This window comes from Cryptotermes secundus, unplaced genomic scaffold, assembly GCF_002891405.2.
Source record: "Cryptotermes secundus unplaced genomic scaffold, Csec_1.0 scaffold318, whole genome shotgun sequence".
Classification (NCBI taxonomy): Eukaryota; Metazoa; Arthropoda; class Insecta; order Blattodea; family Kalotermitidae; genus Cryptotermes; species Cryptotermes secundus.
The window spans coordinates 3,082,527-3,095,114 of record NW_019730108.1 but is presented as its reverse complement, the minus strand read 5'-3'; the positions used below and the strand labels follow the sequence as shown (position 1 = coordinate 3,095,114).

Genomic DNA, 12,588 nt, shown 5'->3' with positions numbered 1-12,588 from the left:
TCTGCCTTAACTCCTGAACTCTTGACTTCTATTCAAGAATGCACCCTGTTTTATATCTGTTAGGTGGTCATAACAGCAGACCTCAGCTCAAAGAGTTCTGTATTTCTGTCTGCCTAAGCACTCATTACCATGGAAACCCCTCCAGCTCTGCAGTAACCTATATGCCTTGTAGAGTGTTTTTACAGAAGTGCATGTATAATAATACCATAGTAACCCATTGTCATGGAAAAGTGCTCCGTTAATACTCGTTGCCTAGGAAATCAACTTCCAATCTGACTCCACTATTCCTGCTTTCAGGCATCATGTCACATTATCCTTTCCTGTTCATCATTCACTAATCATCCTACCATTCAAAGCTACACTGTCTTCATTACTGGCAGATATATTAAGAATTAAGAAGGAAATCATCACGGTGCAGTGGTTAGCATTCCTGTTTCATACTTCAGGGGTCTGGGGTTCGAACTGGAGGTTAGACATCTTGATTGAGGATTCCTGTGATTTTCCTCAGTAACCCTGGAAAATTCTGGGATAGTCAGTGACTGCATCCTACTCACCACTTATGTTCAGTCAATCCTACACATATTTTAGGGGCTAAATGGGAGAACTGATTAAATAGACCTAAATGAACACATATGAAAAATATTCTATATAATATATTCTAATACACTGTATGTATGTATGTATGTATGTATGTACAGAGGTACGTACATGTATATATAGCTCTCTCCCTCTCTCTCTGTGCGCGTGTGCGTGTGTGTAGGGGATGACCAAGTATATATGACAATTCACATAAATTGTTATATAGTATAATATAATATAGTATAGTATAATGCTTATAATATTTTGATGTAAAAACAATTTTTCAGATGTATATGACAAACAAAAACTGCAAACAAATTTTTAAAATTGATATGTGAAATACTCTGTTCTTGAAACAAATTTTGTGAGTGGTTCTGACCTGAAAATGATATATGAAACATGTCATGACTGGTAACAAGATGGGCTACACTCATATCTGTGCTGCTCTCACCTGTGCCTTGCTTGGGTGTGGTCCACCCTGAAACTCAATGGTACCATAAGCATCAGTAGGTGATGGCTGTGTGTGTCTGGATGGTGTCCACTGTTGCTGTTCTGCTGCCTTATAACTGTCAACATCAAGGCCAGTACCACGATGGAAAGTGAATGACAGCCCACAGTAACATCTGTAAAAACATGCACCCCAATGAAGTACACATGTTTGTGATTTTGTTTCATTTCATTTCATTTATTCACCTTCCATAAATCCTGTCAAGAATACATTCTCATGCAGATGTGGAGATCGTCCTAGTTACAGTCACAACTAAGAATTGAAGTTGTCATCCAACAGCATGCACATTTATAATAAAATACTGATAACCATATACAATATAATAAATAAGTTCATTTTAGTAGTAAAAGTAATGGCAAATCTTATAAAATTTGTACCGTCTTATACAAGTCGATTAATTAAAAATTCAATAGTTAAAACACAATGTCATTAAAGAGTTTTGTATAACATACATTAATAGTACAATAAATTGAAATAAAGACTAGTATACAGTGATATAAAGATTGTGTATATCTAAAATAAGCAATTAAAAACCAGAACACAGACTGAGAACCTTGTCTTCTTTTAATTGTAAAGCAAGACAGCTACTCACATCTTAAAAAGATTTATAATCAAAATATTCCTGTAAAGAAAAAAAGATAATGCAAATATAAAAAATGTTTTAATTGTACCTCAAAACTCTTAGTGTTATTCGATATATCCTTAATATATTGTGGTAGATTATTATAGACTTTTGTTCCTAAACAGTAAACTCCCTTTTGGTATTTACTCAAATTTACATGTGGCTGATGAAGATTATTTCGCTGTCTGGTATTTATTCTATGAATCTCTTAATTTACTATGAATTTGTTTCTGTTTTTTATCACAAAGAGCATAAGAGATAGTATGTACTGAGATGCCAGAGGTAAGATTTCTAATTCTCTAAATAAGTTCCTGCACTAATCCCTCCTTCTGCGTCCCAACATAACTCTAATCATATTCTTCTGCATTCTAAAAATTTTTATACTTTGGGGTGAGTTCCCCAAAAAGGGTAAACCATCATTTATAAAAGAATTAAAATAAGAGTGATAAACCATTTTTAAGGTATTTATGGATGTGTACGGTTTAAGCAATCTTATTATGTAGCAGACTGCACTTAGTTTTGAACTAATATACTCAGTGTGGTACTTCTAGCTCATTGTGTCATCAATGAATATTCCAAGAAATTTAATATTGGATATAGACGTAATTTGTTTTTTATCATATACAATTTTTATTTCAGATTTAAAATTATTATTGCTAGCTGTAAACTGAATATACAGTGGAACCTCGCTTAACGATCACCTCTCATAACGAGTAATTCGCATAACGAGCAAAACAAATTGTAAAAAAAATGACTCGCATAACGAGTGACGAGAGGGGAAGTCCCGGATTGTGCGCTTGCTACATCAGTCTGTGTTTAGCACTCGTTCCGCTAGCATCTTAGTGTCGCTTGTGATCACACATTTTTCCAAACTTGTGTTCAGACATATTATTTGTGATTTTTTTGTGTGCAAAGTTTAATAACCCTTGCAAAATGTTCCCGAAGAAAAAGCCGCAAAAAGACAGCCATAAGAGAATAAAAATAACCGTAGAAAAGAAACGTAAAATCATTGAAAAGCGAGAACGAGGTGTGAGCGTGGCTGATCTAGCACGCACATACAGTCGGTCTACATCAACAATTTGCACTATCCTCAAGAACAAGGACAAGATTAAGGAGATAGATGCTTCAAAGGGAGTGACAAGAATATCTACGCAACGGTTACGTATTCTCAATGTTGAGAGGTTGCTCCTCATATGGATAAACGAAAAGCAATTGCAAGGCGACACTATTAACGAGAACATCATTTGTGAGAAGGCGAAAGTGATTTTCGCCGACCTCGTTAAGAAGACGCCAGGATCATCAACGGCCGAAGAAGCATTTAAGGGAAGCTGTGGGTGGTTCTTCGAGAAGTTTAAGAGAAGAACCGGCATCCACAGGGTTGTAAGGCGCGGTGAAGCAGCAAGCTCCGCCACAAAGGCAGCACAGAACTTCATCGGCGACTTCAAGAAGCTCTTAGATTCTGAGAGTTACCTGCCGCAACAGGTTTTTAATTGTGACGAGGTCTCTTCTGGAAAAAGATGCCGAAGCGAACCTATATAACAGCAGAGGATAATGCATTGCCCGGCCATAAGCCAATGAAAGACCGTCTCACGCTATTTTGTGCCAATGCAAGCGGCGATTTGAAAATTAAACTGCTGCTTGTTTACCATTCAGAAACTCTACGAGCCTTCAAGAAGTGTAAAGTCCAGAAGAGCAGGCTAAATGTGATGTGGAGGTCCAACAACAAGGCTTGGGTTACACGTGACCTTTTTAGTGATCGGATCAATGAAATTTTCGGTCCTTCTGTGAAAAAATATTTGCTCGAGATGAATCTGCCACTAAATGTCTTGCTTCTTATGAACAACGCTCCTGCCCATCCTCCAGACCTACATGATGACCTCCTTGAAGAATTTAAATTCATCAATATCCAGTTTCTGCCTCCTAACACCACTCCGTTACTCCAGCCTATGGACCAGCAGCTTATTTCTAACTTTAAGAAACTGTACACTAAAGCACTCTTCGAGCGTTGTTTTGAGGTGACTGAAGGGACCAATCTCACTCTCAGAGAGTTTTGGAAATATCACTTCCACATCGTTGCCTGCTTCAAGATGATCGAAAAGGCGTGGGAAGGGGTTACCAAGAGAACCCTCACTTCTGCTTGGAAGAAGCTTTGGCCGGAGAGCGTTGTCGAATGTGACTTTGAGGGGTTTGAGATAGTACCTGTGGAGCCTGTAGTCAACGAGATTGTGTCTTTGGCCAAGATCATGGGGCTGGAGGTGGATAACAATGATATCGATGAGCTTGTGGAAGAGCACAGCCAAGGGCTGACCACCGAAGAGCTTATGGAGTTGCATTGTGTTTCACAGCAAGAAGTTGTGTAGGAGAGTTTGTCAGAGGAGGAGGACGAGGAGGTAACAGCAAAGCAACAATCTTCTGGCACAATAAGAGAAATGCTGAAAGCATGGGAAACTGTTGCATCATACACTGAGAAGCATCGCCCTAATAAGGCAGTGGCTATGAGCGCTACAGATTTATTTAATGATAATGCTGTGTCGCATTTTCACCGAATTCTGAAGCGTCGGTAAAAACAAATGTCTCTAGACAGCTTTCTAGTAAAAAAAAGAATTAGATATGTATCATAAATAATAAACTAATTATTTCGATTTTTGTTTTTTTTGTTTTCTGCAAATCGAATTCGCATTCCAGGTTGGTTCATTCCGCATAGAAGAACTGATGAAGATGATTCGCGCTCCTTACCAATGTATATATAATTTTCTTTGAATAAACGTTATACTTAAAATTTTTGGGGTATTTTTTCGGCATGGAACGCATTATCGTATTTTACATTAATTTATATGGGAAAAATTGTTTCGTTTAACGAGTGTTTCGCATTACGAGTAAGATTCTGGAACGAATTATGCTCGTTAAGCGAGGTTCCACTGCAGTGGGTTTTGTTAAAATTTATAGAAAGTTGGTTTACTTTGAACCATTCATTTATACTATGAAAAGCACTGTTTATATTTACACAGAGATCATCAAAGTTTGAACTTTTAACTAACAAACCAGTATCGTCTGCAAATAATATGGGTACAGTTTTATCATTTATAATTTCGAGTAAATCGTTTATATAAATGAGAAATAACACTGGACCCAGAATCGAACCTTGAGGGACACGTCTAATTTTGCCCCATGTCGAAAATTCATTGAGATTAAGATTTATATTTGTAATTAAAACCATTTTTGTATTAGTAATGATCATTTAAAATGATTGGAGAAACTTGGTTCTCAGCATTAACGTCGAAAAAGTTATATTAAATCGTGATTTGCATTGGAATAGATGCACGTTGTACACCAAAAGTGAAGCTTTATTGAAACGTATAGAATTTTATTTATTGAAATTACCCAAAGCGTTTATTTTGTGAGTGAGTGAGTTGAGGAGCTTTGTGACTGGTTGTGCTCGGGATAGGTATATGTCAGCTGAAGTACGGAACGTAGTTTATGCAGGATAAAGTGTTCACATTTCGTCCACAGACCATGTCGATGCAAGAAATAGTTGCCATCACAAATGGAGCAACCTTCACGTTGGTCTTAAAGGTTCTGGCTTGCCCCAGATATAAGCTCGGAAACGATAGCTCTTCGGCATGCTCATCGTATGCAATGCTAAGAGGTTTGCTGTCCTGACCTGGATATATTTCAAGTATTCGTCTTCGTTCCACAAGAGCGTGTGTTGTTGGACAAGAAGCATTTAATGTTGGTTGAGTTCATCTAATTCATAAGTATCTTTGACCACGTTATCAACATTTAAAAATGTTGGATCTATTTCAGTGTTGTAGCGTTTGTACAGGGGGGTCTGTATCAAATGCTCCAACCATCGTTTAACTGTTGCCTTTTTAATGCATCCCTGCAAGTACGTACTCTTGTGAATTAAATGTCACTTCAAATAGACGTTAAAGCTATAATCGCCGTCCATTTGCCTTGGAAGTGTCATTGCCATATTATTCACATATACCGGTACACCGATGACTTGCCATACAATGATATATCCTCCCATCTGATCTCTCAGTCTTCTGATTTGCATAAATAGAAGTCTTGGGGTCACAAGCCTTTCACTTATACAGTCCCGTGGAGAGGAATGCGTTTTATATCGAGGATACGTAAAGCCGCTCCTGCCTGATAAGACTAGGTACCTGATCTCTATACAGAGTTGCTGTACACGTTACACATGCCTTAAACTGAGCAACATCCATGTCTGAAAACTCTGGATCTATTGCACTGATGTGTTTTCCTTTTACTTCTTTTAAATCATTCATATGTCATAATCTTTCACACATGTGGCAGGCAGAGCAAATGGATTACCATTACAATTATTTACAAAGTATTCACTGGTTCGATTATAATTGAATATAACTGGAGTTGGCGTCGGGTCAGTTGACGTCAATGCTTGTGGTTTCATTTCCTTGAGCTTTGCGTTATCTGTAATTACGCATGTATTCATCGAATAGGCTTTTATGTGTTTCTCTATATTCCTGTGTTGTTTGGCATGCAACTTTGTGCGTTTGGATACATTATTACAATCATTTTCTTCCAACTGCTTTCTTTTCCTGTACTCTCTCATACATGGAGCACGACTATTATCAGCGGACATCTTATCAGTACCTGACATCATACGCTGGCAGCTTGCCTATAATATTGCGCGATCCACTAAACAGAGGAACTGAATTAGCCATATTTGTTACAAACAAACTATTAAATGTTTTGGTTAACTGTCTAAAGAATGTAAAATTTTATTTTGGGAATAAAATAAACATTTTTTATAGATCAGTCTTTATTCTTTCATTTACATATAACTTTTAGTATAAGACACGCCATAGGTCTTGAGTTGAGCGGTTACGTGAGAGGATGCACAAGTGTTACGCTCAGTGTCACTTAGGGCTTCATCCATTTCCTCCCTCGCATAATAACGTTTTCAAAGTTAAAACCCTCTCCATATTAGGTGACTTTCCCTTAGCGTCCTGGAAATCTACGCACACACGACTTGTAGGACTTCTTTTTCAGAGGAAATCTCGACGAGACATTCCGTTCGTTGTGTATCTAACCATCCTCAGATCATGCCCCTTCACTATGATAAGCAGCTCTCACTGAGTAGAACCGGGTCAAGCAGTAATGTGGGCACAACGCGGGCCTTTGTTACGACAACAAGACTCTCGGTCAGAATATCATCTGAAGAATGCAGTCTTCTGGGATTTGGCACCGTGTATATGTGGTGTTAACCGACGTTTCGGAGGAACGTATCGCCCCCATCTTCAGGGTTGAAGAAAAAGTATAAGTAAATCTGCAAGCGACAACACCGTGAGACACGATTCGCTTGCAGATTTACTTATACTTTTTCTTCAACCCTGAAGATGGGGGCGATACGTTCCTCCGAAACGTCGGTTAACACCACATATACACGGTGCCAAATCCCAGAAGACTGCATTCTTCATAGTCACCGCCGTGAAAGCCTCAAATCTTACACAGAATATCATCTGTTCTAGAGACCGAAGCTCCGTAGAACGCTCCCCGGCTACTGTATCGAATCTGGCCGGAAAAGTCATGCTGCAAGTCCCATTAAAGTGATGCCCCCTATGTTTGGACCTAACTGTACTGGAGTCATTAAAATATGAACACATACCACCGGTGTGCAACCGATAGATACCCACCTACAGGGACTTTGGTCGAAAGGTGCCGTTCGGACCAATCAATACTTGGAAGTACCTTGCGTGATAAAATGACACGATATGCGTCAAGCCAGGCTCTGACCGAATTTAAGAAGTACTAATAATTCAGCATCATCAATTGAAAAGATGTTTCAAATACCATTTGCACATTTACTGCATACTTTCGTGTCTTAAACACTGCTGAAAACACTAAAAAAACTGGCCTCAAATCAAACCGGTTACAATAATTACGCATAGTGTAATTATTCTGACTGGACTTCTTACGTTTGTTTAATTATCTACAAAACCGTAAGGCTTATTTCCACGAGCTTCAATGGAAATCTGCAGACACACACACTGAATTAGAGATGGTAAATTTTAAATTGTAAAAGTATTCCGTCTGTAATGCGATAAAGTCATAGTGAATTCACTAAAAAGCTTTTGTTAAATATTTTAAAATGTCACTGACTATGTATATTTTATGTCACTGCTACGTGTTTCGGGCGCATATGCACCATCATCGGGCAACATTCATTGTCTGGGGAGACCACTGCACTGTACACTTTGTCCAAGTTACTTGTAGGTTGGTAACCCCTCATAAATTCGTTTATTCCTCTATACAGAATCAGAGAGACCTAGAGATTTTCCTTCATGATGTTAAAATTCAGCACACTGCAAACTATTTCAGATTAAAGCTCATACATAACGTCTTTCTCAAAATTGCTCAGTCACAACAGTGCTTATGACTAGGATCAATAAAATGACTTCTATCAACAGAAAAAGCGAGCAGCGTTAAATATAGTTGGAAGGTACGAGTACATTACGAAACCGAAAGGTCAGTTAACAGTCTGTGATCGGCTGCGCCATAGCTCAAGCGGTTAGTCGCTGGCTTCCCACTGCGGCGACCCGAGTTCGATCCCGGGTCTGGTCAAGTGGGATTTGTGGTGGACAAAGTGGCGCTGGGGCAGGTTTTCTCCGAGTACTTCGGTTTCCCCTGCCAATCTTTATTCCACCAATTGCTCCACAATCACCCTCACCTATCATCTGGGGCTGGTACAATAGGCCAGAAATGGCCGCAGTACAAGGGACTTAGTCCCACCCCACTAGCAATAAAAAATACAGTCTGTGATCAAAATAATCTGAACTGTATGAAATAGGTCATGACAGCTGAACAAGAAACATTAAATCGACAATGCAGAGGCCCTGGAGGGCTGAGTCCACGCTTCTATAGGAGGCCACATCAGAATACGGCATAATTATCAAAAGGAAAGCTGTGTCGTATTGAGCAGAGTCAATATAACAAAGTTCAGTCAATGAAATACTTATGGTCCGTACGTTTAATATACAGGATTAAGACGCTCTTTTGTTAGTCATGAAAACTTCCTCGTCAGTATGTTTTTGGCGCGTTCTCAACGAAAAGTGGCAAAAATGAGCCCACTGGCTTCGTCATGTGTCTGCATGTGCGTCTCTAGAACTGCTGAACGTATTACTAACCTCTGTCACACACTCCAGTTTCGGTTCAAATCAAGCAAAAGTAACATACACTCTACGATAAATCCCACATGCGTTTCTATGCTCATCTCGACAGTAACTCGTTAAATATTTATCAAAGAAACACGTTTGGGACAGTGGCTATACAGAACGATGCACATACTTTCCTCCAAATACAGTTTTTCCGCAAGTCTAGTGGTTTTCGAAGTAATTAAACACTCTATGTGTACATGTCATAATTCGTGGTCAGTCCTGTGGTATTTGGGAGAGATCTCTGAAAGCATCATTTCAAAGGCACATTTATATCGTCTTCCTTACACTGGCCATCGTAATAGTATCTGGTAACGAATCACGAAGTTCCGCATTATATAACTCTCTTACGTCACCTATTACCTCTTCTCTCGTAGCTCCGAATATTCATTTCAGTACCCTGTTCTCTCAGATCCTCCTCTAAATCAGAGACCGAGTTTCATACCCATGTTAAACGAGAAATAAAAATACGGTTTAGTTTACTTCCATCTTTAAATGTCTAATTACTACATCTAAAGACAAAATTTCTGAGCCGAATTCCAGTAAACATTTTAGAAATTTCACCCTTTCAAGATTTATACAAATTCAGTCCTTACCTCACAGAAAACATGCAACGTCTCTAATACAAATACTAAGAGGTTAATGCTTTTTACAAACCTATCGTTCACTGACAGAACTATAACAAACTCTCAGACACTGTGTGGGAAAAAAATTAGATTTTCTGTCGTTCCCAGTAGCCACGTTTCAAACGACAAAGTTTCAGGGTATTGTACTGGAAGGAAACATATAGCGAAGAATGTCAGCCAGTTTGTTTTCAGTAAATCACGAAACGCCCGAGTTAAACATGAAATTGACCGCAGGATTCGTTAAGAGCAAATTAGCACGGTGTTCAGAGCTAGACGTGAGCACTGCCCACGCTGAAATGCCTTAGTCCGTTTTACCTTCATGAAACGCAACAGAGAAAACACAACTACATTTTAACGGTCAAAATCATAGGAGAGACTTAAAAATGACGTGACATATTCGTTCATAGCATATAAACAAGCAGGTTTATTTTTGCATAGAGATATGATGTCTGGACTACTAAAGGGAAACAACTGGATTTTGGGAAGGATTCGAATCCACGATTATCACCAATACAGTACGGCAACCAGGACTGACCCAGTTCATGGGTTCGCGTGAGGTCATTAGTTGGAAATAAACACGGTTCAGCTCCATTGACCGGAGGGATGTCAATCCGAAGGCAGAGAGAAACGGCGTACTCCAGTGGAGTACCTGCATTACACAAACGCGTTCTTTGCAAATTCGAATACCTCACTGGCTTTCATGTTCGCCTACCGCAGAAAAAAATTCACTATTACAAAGATAATTACACTCCACAGAATCGTATTGTATTTTCGCATATCGAAAAAGTTTCACATAAAAGTTCTAGATCTTAATGAATCACTGAACTTTTGCAATTAGCTTTGTATACATTTCTAGATCATCTACATCAGGAGTTATAACGGAGAGAAGCTCGCAAGTGCAATCCGCCAAATAACACATATGCAACTACGAACCAAAAGAAGCCTAGCACGTTGTTACCATCGATGTATGTGTCCGACATCCACTCAGCGCTGCACCAGAGTTCGGAACTTGTTGCCTGGCTCACCACAAGTAGCTAGCATGTTGCAACATTGCTACCATCCTCAGAACTGAATCCATCTCAATTATCCTTCCATCTCCTCCATATGTAACATCTTAAGCTGCGCGCTTACCTCACCGTCTTAGATCATGCGTCTTTCTGACGGCTGGTTAAAAATGTAGTCTGCAGCCTGTGTTTCTCATGAGGACTATATAGAAAGCAGTCAGAAGTTCCCCAGTCATCTCAGTATCTTAATTCTTCTCGTTTTGCACGCCCTTCCCTGGGCCCGTTTATCGTTTCATGTACTATAAACAAGCGGCACATGTTCGCTTAGCAACCTGACCAGAGACGGAGGAAGAAAGCCTAAGAGACGAACTGATTTTACACTTGTGAATTCTGGTTTTCCCAGCGACTGCTGTCTTCCGGGATCTGATGACGTGCAGTCTGGTAGATGGTTATCAATTTTCCGAGTGGAACCCCTTGCTTCCATCCTGAGGTAAAATGACTGAGGAAGCACGTTCTTCCGATACGCTGGTAACCAACTAATCACTATCGTATCGCAGGAGACCTCAATCTTAATAAGCATTTCATGTTACAGATAAAATGTACCCAACCTTATCTGACACTTAGGGCGAGGGCACATCAAGGAAACCGGCAACCGCAACACAACCGCAATTTCCGACAACTATTATCAGCCTGATTTGAACACATGCTACTGAATGGAGGAGCGCAAACCGAGGGAACTGCATTGCCGTGTCCTCAGTTTGCGCTGCTCCATCCAGTAACATGTATTCAAATCAGGCTGATAACAAGTCTCGGAAATGCGTTGCGGTTGCCAGTTTCCTTGGTGTGCCCTCGCCATTCTCGTTTGTTGTACAGATGCCCCACCAGTTGCGACCTCCGCGGCTGAGAAAGGTTTTGACTCAAGGATAACCAACCTACAATAACATCCCTTCCAGACGCTCTTGCCGCCCTTCTTTACTGTTTGCTATTCACCTTCAGACTGCTTACCTGTTATCATCTTTGGGGCTGGGTACGAACTTGATGCACTCTCGTTTCTGGAAGTTAGCTTCTATCCAGGACCGTGCGGCCTGCAACGAAACAGCAGCAACTGTCAGACACAAACGTGACTAAGACGTCCCCGTGCTCAATTTCACATTACATTCGTTACTGCCATGAAACAATATATTTCAAGTGACCGTCACGTTGTTATTCTATGCTGTACAAAAAGTGTCCTTAAAGTTTTGCGTACATTAGATTTTTTATCATATGAAAGATCAGGATGCCATGGCAGGGCGTTAATCTCGATCCAACGTTAGAAGTTCTCATGTCGGCAGGAAATAAAAACTGTGGAATAGCGCTTAACTACATAACATGAACACTAAGTTTCTTCAAAATTCGCCACTGGTACGCGTAAGGAGATACGGACATGGATATCGGGTACCTTTACTTTCCCTTGGGAAAAAAGGAAAGTAAAGACGAACTGCATTCACTGGATTTTCGAGCTTCTTCCAAATCACATCTCCACGACATCAGCAACATCACATCAACACTTGATTTTGTTACCTGACGGAGTGTTCGTAGATTTATTTCGCTTCCCACAATAGATATTTTCCTACAGAAATCTGACCTGGTAATGGCAATGGCAACTATATGTACCACGAAGTTCATGGAGGTAGGCCTAGGCCCACTGGGGCTGTAGTGCCAAGGGGAAAAAAAATGTACCACGAATACTTTCACCTACGAGTAAATCGCTTCATATTGCCCAGAAAGAACACGCCTATGTGTTTCTTAACCTATCCACAACCAGCAAAGAATTATCCCCATATTATTAACCCTTTAGTGGTATTCGTAACTATAAGCGTAGTCGGTGTAGGGCTACGGGCTAGATGGCTGCGGTTCGAGTCTCAGCAGGGGCAAGAGTTTTTCTCCTCCACAGCATTCAGATCGACTCCGGGGCCTACCCAGCCTACTACAAAATGGGCACCGGGGTCTTTCTCCCCGGCGATAAAGAGGCCGGGGTGAGAAGCTAGTGCAGTGGTCAAGAATGCTGGAGCTA

At 40.1% G+C, this 12,588-nt stretch overlaps 1 protein-coding gene across 2 annotated transcripts in view; it reads right to left on the bottom strand.

The window, feature by feature from the left end:
* Positions 1–12,588, bottom strand: part of LOC111866094 (transient receptor potential cation channel trpm) — an 89,036-nt gene that overhangs the window by 50,164 nt on the left and 26,284 nt on the right. For both annotated transcript variants that reach the window (XM_023854677.2, XM_033752109.1), the window contains 2 exons: positions 11,541–11,620; positions 1,031–1,202 (listed from right to left, as the gene is read on the bottom strand). In XM_023854677.2, the coding sequence (XP_023710445.1) occupies positions 1,031–1,202; positions 11,541–11,620 (252 nt within the window). The remainder of the gene's footprint in view (positions 1–1,030; positions 1,203–11,540; positions 11,621–12,588) is intronic.